The sequence below is a fragment of the Xyrauchen texanus genome, chromosome 31 (assembly GCF_025860055.1).
Source record: "Xyrauchen texanus isolate HMW12.3.18 chromosome 31, RBS_HiC_50CHRs, whole genome shotgun sequence".
In the NCBI taxonomy this organism is placed as follows: domain Eukaryota; kingdom Metazoa; phylum Chordata; class Actinopteri; order Cypriniformes; family Catostomidae; genus Xyrauchen; species Xyrauchen texanus.
In genome coordinates, this window is record NC_068306.1 from 22,564,547 (window position 1) to 22,582,449 (window position 17,903).

The following is a 17,903-nucleotide window of genomic DNA, read 5'->3' on the forward strand; positions in this document are numbered from 1 at the left end:
TTTTGGCTAGGTAGGTAGTGGCCCCAAAATGTATACAGTATATATACTTAAGTCAAATGTAAAGGAAATGAATATTTCTATGTACCTTTCACACAATCACACACAAATATAAACAGTCAAAACAACAAGGTTATTCTTTAGGATAATTTATTATTTTTTCTTCCTCCAAAACAAGCCTTGTATAAAGGGAGAGCAAGTGTCTCATTAACAGCACCATTGTGAAGAATGATTTTGTGGCATGAGGTTCTTAGACTTCAATCCCTTTTGGCTTGTGAGACAATTTCCCATAACAGGACGGCTCACTGACAAGGACCAGACAGTAATTGATGGGTGTATTCACTCAAAACTGATTATTTACTGGTGACAACACAAGACTGAATACATAGGTCCAAACCACTGCAGTAAAGCCGTTGATTATGTCAGACATTGTTCTTGGAGTTAGATGTTTAAAGGTTTCATGAGGGGGTGGGGGGTTAGGTGGGGATGTGGGTGCTGGATAAGACAAGGGCTCTACAAGTCGCTCTCTCCATACAGGGCACTGGAGAAGGAGATATAGTCAAGGGCACCTGGAGGAGAATCACTGCCAATGTACTTGGTCATGCGGCTGATACAGTATTCGGCCTGTTCAGGGGGAAGCTCCCTCCTCAGCTCCTCCACTGTAATGTATACCTGCAAAACACAGCAAGAGGTCAGAATAAAATATTTCATGTTTGAAATGTGCACAAAATGTGTAAAACAACTGGAGCCATATTTTGAGGATTCTCCTAAAGCATGTAAGCTCTTCTGTTGGCTCTTTTTTGTTTCGAATGTTCAGAGTTTTTGTCAGATGTTGATTTCACCTTGTCAGAGGCCAGGATCTTGAAGGATGCCATGACCTGTTCAGCGGTGTCTGTCTCAGCTGTCTCCCTGGTCATGAAGTCAATAAAGGCCTGGAAGGTGACCACTCCTGTGTTGTTGGCATCCACCAGAGTCATAATACGGGCAAATTCAACCTCACCCTAAGAGAAGAATGGAATTTTAAAAGGTCTCAATTCCAAACATTGATTTTGTGAGGAGTTTCTGGGTTCATAAACAAAACGTCAAAGAAAGCAAAGACAGTCAAAAGCATTGATAAAGCACCAGGAATGACTGCACTCACCAAATCATAACCCATAGAGATCAGACAAGCACGGAAGTCATCAGGATCCATCATGCCATTCCTCTTCTGTAAATATAAGAAATGGAAGGTGTTTTCAAATGGCCTATTTTAAACAATTTTGAATATACAATAGCTTTTATTTAAAACTGATTATTTGATGAAGAAAGCAAAAAGAATCCCATTGCATACCCTGTCGAAGTGGTTGAATGAGGCTCTGAACTCGTTCAGCTGCTCTTGGCTGATGCCCTTGGCATCGCGGGTCAGGATCTGGTTCTCAACCTCATTGATAGTTCGGGCGATAGTGGTGAGAAGCTGCTCCCAGCCCACACGAATGTGCTAAAACAGACATAAATAAGAAATAGGAAACTGGATAGATATACATCATAAATTCAGGGAAACCTTTTGGATAATATACTCGATTCATTCCATTTGGAAACAATGTATCCAAGAAATTGGTATATTTTATAAATGTTCTGTTATTGTATAAAAGACTTTGTATACAATTGTTTTGGTACAAATGACTTTGTTTTTGCTGGTTACTAGATAGAGTGGCAGAATGGAATATTCAGCCATTTCAAAGCCCCACCTTCAGTTAGAGGGATGCACCTATTTGTAACTGAGGACATTTGTTTTAATTGTTGTTTGTTCAAGTTCTTCTTTATGTCTGATGAAGGCCCTGAGGTTGGCAAATCAGCGTGTATTTTTAATCAAATAAAGTTGTAGTTCTAATTTAGCATATAGAGCGAGTGTTGCACCCCCTGCTTTTGAAAGTATGGCTTTTCCGCAGGGATAAAATGGTAAATGGTCTGCACTTATATAGCTTCTTTTCAACCCAAGCGGTTTTCAAAGCACTTCACACATTCACACACACACCCCAATGACAGCAGATCTGTCATGCAAGGCGCTAGCCTGCTATTGGGAGCAACTTGGGGTTCAGTGTCTTGCCCAAGGACAATTCGGCATGTGGAGTCATGTGTGCCGGGAATTGAACCACCAACGCTGTGAATAGTGGCCAACCTGCTCTACCACCTGAGCCACAGCCGCCCCAATAAAAAAAATGAAATTAAAGAACCAGATGGACATGGACCTCTAACAGCAAATCCCTAATGACACTTAATGAGATATTAAAGTGAAATTTCAAAGAAGAGAAAAAAACAGGTTCGGGAATTGCAGGTGTTCTTACCTCCATGGTGTAGTTTGTGTGCTTGTTGTCAAAGATAAGTCCCTCCTGGCTGAGCTGGTGGTCTCCCTCCAGTTTGTCAATGTTAGATTTGTAATTAATGATATTCTGTTCATATGTCTTCAGATTGCTCATCTGTTCTTCTAGGGAACCAGAAATGTCGATTGACACATGGCTTATCTCCTGTTGACATTACAGAATTGAGGAATATTATCACAGATATTGTTTTAATATGATGTAATATTTAGCCATTTCAAATTAAGTGATCTTGGTGTTATGAAGTCAGGTGTATGGTAAGACACCTCCATCTTGGTCTGAATCCAGGGTCCAATGATGTTGGCCTGAGCAGCGAACTGGCGCCTCAGTCTCTCATTGGATTGCTGCCTGGCCACTTCCTCCTGTAACATCTGGTCACGCATTGGGACCAATTGCTTCACCTGTTTTTGGGAAGGAAGCACATTCCTCAGTGGAGAAGCTATAAAATTATGCCATTATTTGCTTTCTGGTTATATACTTGTGGAAATATTGGTCTGTTTATGTAGCATCAAAAACAAAATTTTACCATATTGATTGCAAATGTAATTGTTTTCACACTGAAATGATTGTGAAGTACTCACAGCTTCCCATTTGTTACTAATATCCTGAATGGAGAGGACAGTATAGGGGTTCTCGCCCATCACCTTGATCCCGTATGTCTGAGCAATCTTCAGAATCTCGTTATGAATGCCCATGATGGCCATGCGCTCCTTATCGGCTTCTGGCAGGGTGGCCTTGAACTGATCGTGGGCTGTGATCAAACTCTGAGGGTGGAAGTGGACAACAGCAGGTAATAAGAAAAGAATAAGTGGAAAGAAAGAGTGATTTAAGTAGTAACTGGAAGATGTGAAGCCAAAAAAAATTACTGAGGATAAAAGACTTCTGAGAGAAGTACACCACAAACCATGTTCTACCAATGCTCTACTCCAATAACAGAAAAAAGACAGAAGCTCTGTTACACAACATAATTTTTTGTAATAAATAAATAAATAAAAAGCATTCAGCGTTTTGTCTTTTACCTGGATCTCCTCAATGCTGTGTACAATGAACATGTCTTGCAGATCTTCCATAGCTCCATCCATCCAGTTGTTGAAGGGTGCTGCCCTTTTGGCAAATTCAAGGTACAACTGGTCAATTGTCTCCCAAAGCTTCTCCACACGCTGCGGCAAAACAAAGACAGAAATTACGTCAAGCCCAAAAGAGTCTTGTCTTGATACGATTGACGTTCATATCTAAATGTAATTAAATGCTGTACTGCACTAATGTCGTCATTTTTGTCTTGGGTCTGTCTGCAAAATTAATGAAAAGAAGATAAATATCATAAAAAGTAACAAAATGATGATGAAAATTAGTGATAAGTTAAATAAAAAATATGGTTCTGCAAAATGAAATATAAAAATAACTATTAGATTTTGTTCTGTATAAGTTCTTATTAGGTATTCGCACAAAACTCCCCTACAACATTCTGGGAATGTTAGTTTATGGTTATAAAACTAAAAACATATAAAAGAACATTCCTGGAACATTAGAAATTGGTTAAAAAACAACAAAAAAAAAACAAATGGGAAACATAACAATAGCATTAGGAGAACATTCTGTGTTTGCTGGGTTAATGCTTCTGGATGGAGAATCTACATTTGGTTGATTACTTTCATTTTAATTATGTAAAATTAAACTTTAAAAATAACAATTAGAAAACATTGTGTATACGTTTTTATTAGGTTGTCAAAAAACTCCCATGCAACATTCTGTGAGGTTAGTCTATTGTAATAAAAAATTAATCTTAAAAATAGCATTAGATGACATTCAGTATAAGTTTTTATTAGGTTTTCATACGAAAACCTCCCTGTAACATTCTAGGAACATTAGCTTATGGCTATAAAAATAAAACCTAAAAAGTAAGTTCCTAGAATGTTCCTAAAATATGGGAACATACACTAACGTTAGAGGAACATTTTGTGTTTACTTTGGATTGACTTTATCTCATTTCAAGTGCAGGTTTATACAATTAGGGAGGATGGGCATTCACCATAACACCCAATCAAATATGTACCTCCAGTGATTCTCTCCTTTTCTGGGTCAGGGTGCCCAGGTTGTCCCACTGGTCACAGATGCCCTGACAACGGGCATTGATGGTGGTAGCATCATAATAATCCAGTTCACTAATGAACAGAACATCATCATTAAACTTGCCTGCCGGTTACAACACTCTGTAAGAAAACTTAAAATAAAGTGGGGTTGAGGTGCATCTCTCTTACTTGAGTTCCTGTGCAATGGCAGCAATCTGCTCGACTCTGTCCTGGTGAGCAGCCAGATCACTTTCAAAGGCCTCATGTTTCCTCATCAAAGCACGGATCTCCATCAGAGAGGCCGACTCATAGTCCTTCTGAGACAGCAGCACCTCCTTTCCTGTGGAGAGCATTACAAACCAGATGAAATATCTTACATGCCGTTTTTCCTCTTAGACTAGTTTCTTATCACACTTGGATTTAAAAATGAATTAGGTCGATTGCAGTACACATTAACATCAGAACCAAGACATACATTTCCGATATGATCACACTTGTTTTAGCACAGCGGTTGATTGATAGGGGAGTAAATGGTGATTCCCTGCTGTCTGGTATGCATCAGGCCAGATTGGTGTTTACACCTCAAATCAGATGTGTTCACAACGTACCTATGTGGTTCGAGTGATCGGATCACAAAACCTTTGGATCCCGATCTGATCACCTGAAATGCATCATAATACCAGTTGTAAAGATGGTCTATGAGATCAGTGAAGTTCTGCTTAATACCTGAGGTCCATGATTCGTGCAAGGAAGACTTCTGCTTAAACTTCTCAGCCAGGTGGTCCAGTCTCTCCAGACGACGGATCTCTGTGAGCAGCCATTCCTCATAGCCTTTCTCTACCTGCTCCAGACCCTTCCAAGCATTGGCAATGTCCTATAGGAGGGGAGGTCAGATTGAATTTGAGGACTCATTTATTGTTTACACAAATGTTACTGCAGAAGCTAGAACTTCCATCCTTCAATTTAGCTTTTTTCCATTCATATGTGGGAAGAGAAGTAGAGTAACACATACTGAAACCATTTTGCCCTCAGAGGGCATGAAGGCAGGTCTGTTGCTAAGCCTCAGCTTGGTCTGTAGGGTGTTGAAGTTGATCTCCAGCTGGCACTTTTCCTGAACCTTGGGTGGCTTATGCACACGACGGTAGTCCCTGAAATCCTCAAGCTTTTGCTGCATGGCGTGCATGGTCTGCTCAGCCACGCGGTTCTCCAGCCAGGGGATGGTCCTTTGGATCCACAGCAGAAGCTGAGGAGTAGATAAAAAGTAAGCATATGCACCTTGATGGTCCAAACTAATCAATTATAAAATGATGGTTAACTCATAAAGAGTTTTCACCTCACTGGCTAGTTTCTCATATTCTTCCATCAGCTTCTCGTTCTCCTGGTTTACTCCCAGCACTTTGCAGATCCTGTTAGCTGCTGTCTCAGCCTGGAGGACAGTGTGACTGATTACAAAGGGGAAACAAGGTGGGCCAATTACATTCTAAAAGGAGAGACTCTCCTTCTTATACAGGAGATCAAATCCAGAAGATTTCCTTTACCTGTTCTGCTCCAGCAAAGGCATGGTAGAAGCAGGATACATAGGTCATGATAGCCTTCTCATCAGGTTTTGGAGTGTTCACAATATCTGACATGAAAAAAAAACATGACCATTAAACAATCCATGACAGTATATGGGGCCGTTCACATCTAATGCGTTTTGCATATGTATGGTTTTTCTGGGTAAACATGCACTAGAGTGGTTCCCAACCTGAGGTCCACGCCCTTAGGGGGGGGCGACAAGAGTTCACATTGGCGGGTGGAAGCTAATTTGCTTTGCGGCTGTCAAAGATCAGTAAAATGTGCAATGACGGAGTAAGACGGCATGTCAGTATCCTTATCTAACCAAAAGACGTGAAGGAGCAAAATCTCAACATAAAAATAACTGTCCAAAGACCTTGACATCCTGGTAACTGTAGCAAAACTTTATGAAATGTAACACTACCAACTAGTCTCTTTGCACAACCGCGTGAGGATGAAGGGCACCAAACATACTTTGCTTTTCGATGGAGGTTCAGAGGTTTATTGGATTCTGCATCATAACCACGCACTGAAATACCGCAAAAACCTCTTAAAACAACATACCTTGTTGACATGTTAACGCTTTTTAAAGAGAACATCAAGCAGCCGCAGAGCTCTGAATGAAGGTGGACAATGTAAGTGAGATAGCACAAAGGTATGGTTCACCCCAAAATGAAAATTCTCTCATGATTTACTCACCCTCATGCCATCCCATATGTGTATGACTTACTTTCTTCTGCAGAACACAAATTAAGATATGTAGAAGTAAATTTCAGCTCTGTATGTCCTCACAATGGAAGTGATTTGGTGCCAAAATTTTGGCTCATAAATACTCCATTGGTTATATCCATGTTTTCAGACACGATATGATGGTGTGGGTGAGAAAGAGATCAATATTTAAGTAATTGTTTTTCATAAATTCTTCTCCCTGCCCATTAGGAGGCAATGTGATAGAAGGGTGTGAATCACCATAAACAGAATGAGAAAGAGAGTGAAAGTAAAGTGGAAATTGACTGAGCAGGGGAGGAGAATTTATAGTAAAAAAATTACTTAAATATCGATCTGTTTCTCACCCACACCTATAATATCGCTTCAGAATATATGGATTTAACCACCAGATTCATCTGGAGTACTTTTATTTTGCACTTCATTTTTATTTTGGAGCTTCAAAATAAAGAGCTGAGAAACACTTACACATCTGGGATGGCATGATGGTGAGTAAATGATGAGAGAATTTTTATTTTTGGATGAACGATTCCTTTAAGAGAGATAGAGAGAGATTGAAGATGCAGCCCTTCCCTTAGTTACTGTTGCTAACGCCGATAAGCTTTCCTATTGGCATCTTTTCTGCCACAAAGAACAGAGGGAGAAGCGAAAATATATGTATATATACAGTATATATATCAAATCATATATCTTTCTTTAATGTAAGTAGGGGAGTAGTACAGGATTAGCACATATTTTGACACAAAGTCAAGTATAAAAAAATGTATCTGTTTTCAGACACCTGCGTTCCAGATTTTACAAATATTTTTGTAGTGCAATAATGCTTTTGGACTGAACAGCACTTTATATTTACCATTTTTAAACATGAAATCACATCACTACATTGTCCAGCACTGAGACTTACCTTCTGCATCAAGCATTTTAGGGATGTCAAGATACTTCTCTGCTACTTCAAAAGCAGTGTTGAGGTTACCAATGGGGTCATCCTGCAAGGGCAGACAAAGCTACATTGTTACAGAAACTCATCTGAACAAAGAAAAAAAAGTTATTGTTGCTACAAAGTTAAAAAATGGTTGTAAACATTCATCAAAGCACAGTTTTACTCATACACTTTATAACCAACTTCATAACCAGAATCTTTATGTGTGACGTGCTGTTTTATACACTGCAGAACATTAGTGACATCACAAAGACTGGACAACATTTCACAGGCACCAGGTCATGTAGCTGAGAATGTTTTAAATAAATGAAACATCCATCCATCCATCCATCCATCCATCGTCAACCGCTTATCCTGTGTACAGGGTCGCGGGGGGCTGGAGCCTATCCCAGCTAACATTGGGCGAAAGGCGGGGGACACCCTGGACAGGTCGCCAGTCCATCGCAGGGATAAATGAAACAAACTTACAAAAATACTGTGGTGGTATCAGATGGTAAAACCATGGTACTTTGATATTTACCATGGTACTGGATGATAACCATTTTCAAGTACCATGATATTTACATAGTGGCATTGGTAAATAAAAAAAAAAAAACATGGTATTACCGCAGTATATGTATTAAAACAAATTTAAAAAATGTGGTTGTACTTATTGGTAATTTTTTGTTAGTGCCTTGGTAATAATCTGGATTTTAAATGATAAAATTAAAACACCATTATGACCTATTTTGACGAGTTTTACTTTATGAAGAATATGATATTATCCAAAAACTCCCATTGATTTCTTCTGTTATACAAGCAAATAAAACAGACAAACCATCAACACCTTTTTCTCCACTCTCGATAAGAAAAAAGGGATGTGTAATTCCAGCTCTATCCTTTCAAACGAAATAAACAGGGCATTCAGAGCAAAAGAGACCATGTTAATCAGCAACCAACAAGTGATGACAGCTACAGTGTTAGATTTTTTTGACATTAAATAGTTAGAGTTAATTAATGGAAAGATAGCGAAATGAACAATAGGGCAGGCAGAGATGCAGGAAGACTGAAAGGGGGTGATGGCACCTTGCGCAGTTTGGCGTAGTCGATGAGGTCAGGTCTGTGTCTGTGGATGAGGGCACAGAGAGCCAGGCCATCCTTCCAACTAAGACACAGACCATAAGCAAGGGAAGAACACAGGTAGAGAACAAGAAAATAATTGTGGGAATGATTAACAAAAAGATGAGTTGTGCAGAGGCTCTATGCATGAATTTAGAAGCATGTTGGGTAATGTGAAATTAACAAATATAATGTAACAAAAGGACAAGAGCTATGATGATCAGTTGAATAGGTTAAAAGAAATTAAATTTAGCACACTTGTTACACTTTCCCATTGTCAGCATGAGGTAAGCAGAATTCACCTGATGTGGAAGTTCTGCACGTTCACATTCCTGTAGGGGGCAGTCTTCCTCTGACACCACAGCAGTAAACCTTCCTTAGCAGAGGTCTCTGTGAGGAACAGGTCAGTAGATTTTCACTGAATACACAGTAATGAACTACTGATGCAGAGTATTTTAAAAATAAACAAGACTGCAGAGGTAATGCTGTTAATACGTAAAATGTTTGAGTTCCTTACCCTCCACTGAAATATCCTGGATTGCAAAACGCAGGATGATGGTCCAGATCATACCCAGAGTCATTTTCGTATTGCCATCCACAATCTCTGCAATGGAGCAAAGAGCAATCAGACAAAGCAGAGCACCATGTGACAGAAGAGAGTGGCATTCCAATGTTTTTGGGAAAGTACAATAATAGTGGCTTAAGTTGATTATGTCAGAGAAACAGAGGATTGAAGGGAGGACAGGCCTTACCTTCAGCTCCAATGGAGACCAGCTTGACTCCCTTGCTGCTGATGTAGTCCAGGGCCTTGTTTACGTTGGCGATCTTGTGGAAACGCATTTTGCCTTTGTCTGGCTTAGGGAGCCTCTCACCTGATATCAGAATGTTAAAAAAAAAGTTATGGATTATGTACATATTTACTTTGGATTATTTATTTTGCCAATTAATGCTTTTCATATACCAAGCTGTTAAAGTTGCACTCGGTAACTTTTTTGACTAGCGGTGTGGATACATCATCATTCAAAATGACTAGTTTTCAGTTACAGACACCATTGTAGAAATTCACTATTCATTGTCAGCTAAAATTAATTAGAACATTAATTAAAAAGTGTCCAAACAGTTACTGTGATTAAGCGAGTGGTATTTGACTGGTCATGTGATCCAACATGGCAGCCCCCAAGAGTGGACCCTCTCCATGTAGAAGAAAACAGCTTTTATAAGGTTACTGATTTGACTTTTGGCAAATCTCATGGGAGTGCTCATGATTGTATGTGTGTATATATAAAAATTACAGAGTGCACCTTTAATATAAATTAGCATTGGGAAATTAGTTTGGACTTATTAAAAAATACTTATTTGCTTCACATGACACAGTTAATGAGGGAAAGTAATACAATTATAATTTTACATTGGCTACATTTAGAAACAAGAAAAATTGCAAGTTGGTACATATTTTCTATAATGTCCTGATGGTTTCAAAGGTATTAGTTACTTTTATGTGGCTTTTAGTCTATGTCTAGTAGCTTTAAAGCCATCTATATGCAGGTTTACTCCTAAAGGTTGAAGAAAAAAAAAATCTACTTTTTAGCATATAAATGCACTTCAAGTTTACAAACAATCTTTTCGGGGGGAAACAGACCAAATCTATTGATGACTCATCCTGCACTAAACAGATTTCTGTCCAATCTAATGCTCTTAAGAATTAGAATGTCCCTCCCCTAATACGACCTGCAACCAACTAGGATGTAGACTAAACTTGGCTATTGGCTATTTAAAAAGGATTAGAAATGTCCCAGCACAAGCTTCAAGCCATTTCATGGGATCTTTGTTACATTTTTGCATTTGGCTGAAATGTTTTGTCCAAAGCAACTTGCAGTGCTTTCAAGGTATCCATTTTATCAGTTTATGCCTTCTCTGGGATCAAACCCATGACCTTGGCATTCCTTCTAATTGAGCTACATGAACAGGAACTGAATACTGACATCTAATGTTCTGAGCATACATTAAAGTTGACAGATAGTTCGAACTCCTGAGCTAAAGAGATGCTTACCTGAGATAACCTCCAGCAGCAGCATGAGTTTGAGTCCATTCCTAAAGTCCTCCTCAATGTTCTCGATCTGTGTCCCTGCTTTACGCAGGTGAGAGTTGCACCAGGCAGTGAAGGTCTGAGAACAAAGAAAGCATATTGTGAGTCAGTACCATGAGTGTAAGCAGAATGTGCTTAGCATATATATATATATATATATATATATATATATATATATATATATATATAAATAATTAATTTTTAATTAGTGAAAGACAAGAGCTTCACAGATAAGGAAAATAAGATTTTTAGGGTCATTTTTTCTACCATAGCATGCCGATCATTTATATCAAAAACTTCAACTGAATCAATTAATTAAATATGTGTGAATAAATCAGAACCATTCATATAAAAAAAAAAAAATCAACATCAAATTCAAAAGTAACTAAATTATGCAAGAATCTGGTCTAGCCTATGAAATTTGTCAAATTTAAATAAATAAATAAAATGTTATTTTCTGACTCTGCACTACACATTGGATTTAAAAACAACTTCTACTGTACAGGCCTCACTAAGAGCCCTAACGTAAGTGAGAATGGCACAGACAGAGTGAGTGAGGTGACTGGAGAATGCCAAGGCCCAACGTAATTTGATGTAAGGCTGGAAGAGGAGACCTTTTTGCAGCAGGTGGCCACACTTCAAATCACCTCTCTCTGCCAAAGATCACTAAAATTAGCCTGTGTCCCATGGGAGGGGGAGTAAAGGTGGCTATATCAGGGAGCCATGAGACACCAGCAGACAGCTGAGAGCACAACATTCCTGAAACAGACACTCAAAACACTACAGCAAGAGAAAATGCTTCTAAAGTGTTGGGTCACTTCTTTTACAAAACCCCTCATTAAACTTCCAATATTAAATGAAAGCAGTAAACTGAATCTAGGTTATTTTAAATAAGAGCCAAAAAGGCTGTTTGACATTGACCGTTTTCTTAGTAGTCAAACCAAATATGTGCCCTATAGGAATATGAAACTTTTTTCTTGGACATCCTTGAACTCACAACATTGGAAATGGGGGGTATAAATATTTAGGCATTCAACAGGTTGGTTGTACAGAAATAACTTGGTACATGATTTATGGATTCATTATTTTTTCCAGATGCTAATAGCTAATAGCATCGATAATTCTCCAGTAGCAGTTCTAGCTTTTTTGGCACCCTGGGCAAAAACCACTTCAACACGCCCCCAAAGTTGTTGTCTGGCAAGATGCCGCCCTGGGAGACTGCCCATGTCACCCATGCCTAAATCCGCCACTGCCATAAATCATAAAACTTTTGTCTCTTTAAAATACACATAAACATTTTGAGTCAGTCAATTTAACTTGTCACAATCATTTCTGTCAATTGTACTCGTTTTTTTTCTTGATAGGTAATTCAATTGAAAGTGGTTAAAAATGCAACAAACTTAAAGGCAGCAATTTAATGGGTTGAACTTTTTACAGTGATGTAGAATATGTGAACTGAATTCTTCATTCTGAATCTTGCTGTTCTGCTTCTAACATCAGTTCAGATAAAAGATCTTCAAGTATGACGACTACAGCAAAGATGTTCCCTGTCACTGAGGCTCTATTTTAGCCTTGCATTCCAAAGACACTGCAGTTGCATCATCTCATCAACCATTCCTGCCATCCATGAAAAGCCACTCTGCAATATTATCTGATAGACATCAGCTGTACTCCATAGTGCTATGACAGAAAGATTTCCTAAGACAGAAAGTGGATCAAGGAGAGAGAGATGCTCTGCTTGTCTACAGCTTTGACAGTGAAGCTGCCATTGGAAGACCTCTAGTGATGATTATCAACCCATGTGGCATTCTGCCTTGCATTAATGAATCAGCTGGCCGCAACCTCTTCAGCAATCATGACAAGTCATTGTTTAAAGAGAAGTCCATGCAAGTACTCACAGATTTCAGAGTTCATAGGAGCTTGTAACAGCAAAAGACCGTTACCCTTGCAGCAGTAATACATCTGTTATTTGGGCATCTCAGCATATATATATATATATATATATTCTTTTTTATGGCAATGACTTGTGATCATAGATATCAGCTATTCCATTTTTTTAAGTCCAAGGGCCACAGAGCACAAATCACAGTTAATACAACTAAGAGAACTGACATTATCTTTATTGTGTTTTTATAATTATTTTAATAATAACAATCACTACATACTGACCCTTAAAATGAGAATAGATGGAGAGGGGGAGTAAAGGAGGCTTTAAAAATGTGCCAAACTCAGTTTGTGGATTTTGAACAATAAAAAAAAAAAAAAAAAAAAAACTTGATTTGATTATTTTAAACATTGTCATATGTCAAATATTTTACCCAAAAAGGCAAAAACATTTTTGTGACAGCAAGGATCAGATGACTGTAAAGTCTCAAACACATTCCACTGGATCACACATCCTTTTATACTGTATTATGAGGAATTTAGTGTAGCTATACGGGTGATTTTGTTACAATTAAGTATTTTTTGACACCACCTTGTGGCTTATGGCATATAATATTTTTAAACCTCAAGTTCAAATACAATTAAGCTAATCAGTTTCACTTAATAAATCTTTCTTAAAAACATTGGAGACATTTACCACAAGTGTGTCAAGAAACTTCTTTGAGTATTATAAAGGGGTAGGTTAGAGTTAACCTAACCCTTAGGGTTAGTATTGCTACTGTTAACCAGCTAATTCTATGCACCAAAAGTCCATAAATGATGTGAAGTAAAAGCCCTGTGGAACAATTGACCTCTCATTACTAAAATGACAAAAGCTTTTTTTTCATGAATCTTTCATCAACTATTTTCAGCTCCAAGCTAGTGTTTTAGGTGAGATGAGCTTCAATGAATTAGCATATATTGCTAATTACAGTGGGCAGATTATATTAATGCCCATGACTGGGAATATTGGACCGCAGGAAACAAATATTACCACCACAAATAACAGAACTGCAATTGAGTGTTTTTTAAAGCTGCTTTTCTACCCTGAACATACAGTAGAAGTGCCACTGACAGGACACATGGATGCCTGCTCTATTTTGGCCTTAACTAAATATAAATGGATAAAAGCCTCACATTCTCTGTCTCATAAAAAATACGAGATGTGTGGACTGAATGGGCAAAAAAGACCTGCCTTATTTTAAGACCTAACATCGTGTTTTGGACTCCTCACTCCCAGAGACATGAAGGTGATAACTCTTTCATTGCTACATACCATGCAATTAAATGACCATAATTACTGATGGAAACAACATTTTTATCCCAGACCTAGTAAATATGGCTTTGAGAAAGTGGAGGGTGGTTTTTATTATGGCACATTCAGGTGAAAGGGCTGAATCTAGGATTGTAATATGATATTTAATATGTGAAGGCCTGACATTTAAAGCTATAATGGCATTGTATTTGACTTATGAGCAATCATTTAGCAGTAATTTTGCATTGCAATAAATGCTGGATACACAGAGCAAAAACTAAAGTAATTAAATTACTTTATAGTATGCACATGAGTATATCTAATCAATGTTATCGGTTGCTAGAGTAGGAAGTAACCTCTCAATTCAGAGGTTTTGCCATTAGGTGACCGCCCTCTTTTTTTTATTGTTCTCATTTAAAGTTCCATGAAAGCCAAATCCAGCCTTATCTTGAAATAAACTTACCTGCCAGACCTGGCCATTGAGCCAAGAGCACACTACCCCTCACCCACCATGCTTTCATTAGGTAGTTTATAGAAGCTCCCCTACAAGGACACCTCTTCTGGAATAGCAACTGCCATCTGATCGTACTCATGACTTTCTTCAACCCTAATTTCCACCTCCACCCCCTTCCTCTCTCTACACACTCCTGTGTGGCAGAAGAATGCATAAACCTATCTGAACACTTTACCTTCAGGTTCTAGAAAAGCATAGATTCTCTTCCAGAATGAAGAAATACATATTCTGTCTGTCTTCTCTTAGTTATTTGATGTAATGCTTTTGTGTGCATTTCGTGAGTTCAAAACTTCTTGTTCAAACCATTGATTGACATTTGGTTTAAAGGGAAATTTGGAGAAATAATCATTTGATTAAATTACTAGTTGATAAGGAGTTTACATATAACTATATTTGTACATTTCTGCATAAAAAGGAGTAAAAACTTCTTTTCATTTTACAAGTAAATTTCATCCAAACTCAAGTGCATGATCTTCTAGCGTAATAGTTTACAAAATGCCACAAGAACAGTCACCATGAAGTAAGCTGACCTGTAAGAGATTTCAAAGCACGATTTATCATGTAGCACATGGAGGTAATTGGATGAAGTCTGGAGTATATTCACCATGGATCAGAGTGATGACTTTACAGGCAGGGAGTGTAGAAAGGGACCTCTGTGAGGTGTTGGGACTGGGAAAGGTTCAAATAAACTGATTTATTCAATAAAGATACCATCCATCCATCCATCCATCCATCGTCAACCGCTTATCCTGTGTACAGGGTCACGGGGGGCTGGAGCCTATCCCAGCTAACATTGGGCGAAAGGCGGGGGACACCCTGGACAGGTCGCCAGTCCATCGCAGGGCAATAAAGATACCATTAAATATTAATATTCTGTGAGTATCAGAACTTCTCTTGTCTTTATCGTAAAACTCTTGGATCCACATTGCAGGTGTATAATAGTATACAGATGCTCCATATCACAACTGGATGTAATTTAATAAAATTCATTTAATAAAACTTTGGGTCCTGAGAGTGAATAACAAATGGCAAATTATAAATAATAAAAAAAAAGGATGCTGTGGTTCTTCATAAAAGCCAAAAACGAAACAAAAATTCAATGAGCCAAAGGGGCTTTGAAGGGTTATTAAACAATATCTCACTTTCAGGTGCAAAAACATATTCGATAGTCTCCCTGGGGCAGGGTTGGGTGTAATCTAATTACAAAGAGATTTAAAACTGTAATCCAATTACTTTTAGTACAAAAAATAGTGCATTACATTTAGAATAATTTTAAGTTGAAGGGTGTGTGCCCCTAAAAACAAGTCAATGAACAGAGGAACTATAGATCTTATTTTGAATGTCTTAAGCAGAAAAAAACTAAAGATTTTCTGTGACTTAATTCACAACTTAAGTTATTAATAATGTAAGTAATCAGTAAAGTCAGTAATTTGATTACAATTAGTAATTTGTAGTGAATTACTTTAAATAGCTTCACAAACAAGCTTTAAAAATACACATTATAACATAAATTTATGACAAAAATAAAGCTATTTTCACATTTTACTCTTTTACCCTCATAGTTTTACCCTATGGTGAACATTAAAAATTTAAAGTTTTCTCTCAAAAATCAAGAAACGGTTGATGGGCTTCCATTTTATGTAGGCTATAATTGATTGCTTGCATATATATATATATATATATATATATATATATATAAACCTGACAGTTTTATGTAAGCTATTAAACTGTTGTCATATCACTACACATTTAATTTTACTATGAGTTGAGCCTAGGCTAACCAACCAAAGTAACTCGCACACCTAATTATGCCTAAAGTAATGTAAATGATCTGCTGTGGCATCATGTCAAATTCATGCTTTTTAATAAATGCCTCTCATAATATATTACCAGTCATTTAACAGGAGTCAAGAGATGATGATGAACAAAGTGACTGGATTAATGGGTTAATTAAGGGGACAGGTCTGGAGAATGTTTTCCAGACACTATTTGTGGCTCAGATGTTTTCTCAACACTATTTGTGGCTCAGATTCAAAGTGATGCTTCACCACTTCCTCCATTCTCCTTCTCTCTCTCTCTCTCTCACACACACAGTTGCTTCATTTATTGACCATCACCTGCTCCTGTCACGTCAGTGTAGTTATGTCTAACACATTGTACAGCAGATTTGGCAGTCCTACATTCTTGGCAGCCTACCTGTTTTCTTAAAAAAAAAAATGTATGTAAGCTTATATAAATCTAGAATGTTAGCCATTTCTGAAAAGGTGTTTCTTGTTTATATACTAGAATACATAAATACTAGAGCATTTATTTTTGGACCAACTAATTAACCAAATCAATAATTTTAGACAGGGTCACCTTAATATTCACTTAACCTTGGATTTTCAGAGTTGTATGTAGTCCATAAGCTGGTTAGTACTCAAGCCATTGAAGCCAGCCACCAAATTCACAACTTGTGTTTCCTTGAAACAACAGTGCTACCAATTGAAAGGGCTGTGCCCCTATTCCTCAGAGCCTCATTTCCATTCCTGGCAAAAGTTAATTGGTGCTATACGGCATTAAGTCTGTAAAAGGCAACTAAATTGTACAAGTACAGTAGCCTATACATGATTATACAATATAATGCGTAGAAAATATTTTGTTGCTTTGGATCTATCTTAAAAAAATATTTGAAATGTGAGCCCAATTCAGTCTTTTTTACATTAAAGTTAAAGACAATACAAGAGCAATGTTATTAAGGATCAAGCATAGACTGTCTTCAAGAATACTTATATATATATATATATATATATATTTTTTTTTATCCCTAATTTTATCTTTTAGAGTTTTATCAACTTCAAGTAACACACTTTTAGGTAAAACCCTTTGAAGAAGCGAATACAAAGGGTATGAAAGACATTCATCAGTTTTACCTTCCGCTGCTGCTTTTCCCAGGCCGGGTCCAGGAGCAGGTCTCTATCCCAATCATTCTCTTGGTTCATGTATTCCTCAGTTGCAGTCATCATGTAAGAACTGTGGTATTGAACTTGTGTTTCAATCGCTGTCATTTTGCAGTGTTCCCTGGGGTGCTTGGTCTCCCCTCAACCTACACAACCTTATTTTATTTATTAATTCAACATACAAGCCCTGCACCGTACAATTAGAGTCCCTGTCTGCGGTAACTGCTCCCACCGGCCGATGAGTGGACAGCTGACTGCTTACAATCCTGCAACAAGTGACGGTAGCCAATTTGAGTGACCAACTGCTCCAGTATTTGGTCACAACTTCATTTCTTAAAAGGTCATGGGTGGGATTTCAGAACTATAGGACAAGAAGCTTTCACTGATTTAATTATTTGAACTTTAGGTAAACAAAAGCAAATAATTTATTTATAATTAACAT

At 37.7% G+C, this 17,903-nt stretch overlaps 1 protein-coding gene across 1 annotated transcript; it reads right to left on the reverse strand.

Annotated features, from left to right (window-relative positions):
* Nucleotides 1-116: 116 nt before the first annotated feature.
* On the reverse strand, nucleotides 117-17,747 carry actn3a (actinin alpha 3a). Its single transcript, XM_052100631.1, has 21 exons — nucleotides 17,435-17,747; nucleotides 10,795-10,909; nucleotides 9,497-9,616; nucleotides 9,262-9,348; nucleotides 9,047-9,134; nucleotides 8,712-8,790; nucleotides 7,611-7,692; nucleotides 5,962-6,047; nucleotides 5,757-5,849; nucleotides 5,436-5,666; nucleotides 5,150-5,297; nucleotides 4,613-4,763; nucleotides 4,408-4,516; nucleotides 3,374-3,514; nucleotides 2,936-3,118; nucleotides 2,621-2,755; nucleotides 2,322-2,501; nucleotides 1,328-1,474; nucleotides 1,139-1,204; nucleotides 840-998; nucleotides 117-669 (listed from the first exon to the last, which is right to left on the reverse strand). The coding sequence occupies exons 1-21, from the start codon at nucleotides 17,567-17,569 to the stop codon at nucleotides 511-513; spliced, it is 2,694 nt and encodes an 897-aa protein (XP_051956591.1). The 5' UTR covers nucleotides 17,570-17,747; the 3' UTR covers nucleotides 117-510.
* Nucleotides 17,748-17,903: the final 156 nt, after the last annotated feature.

Bases quoted from the DNA above. Each gene is read 5' to 3' on its own strand.
- actn3a (XM_052100631.1), bottom strand. From the start codon at position 17,569: ATGACAGCGATTGAAACACAAGTTCAATACCACAGTTCTTACATGATG. The intron at 10,910-17,434 runs GTAAAACTGATG...CTTTGTTCTCAG, and splicing joins GGGAAAAGCAGCAGCGGAAG to ACCTTCACTGCCTGGTGCAA. The intron at 5,667-5,756 runs GTGAAAACTCTT...TCTACTCCTCAG, and splicing joins ATGAGAAACTAGCCAGTGAG to CTTCTGCTGTGGATCCAAAG.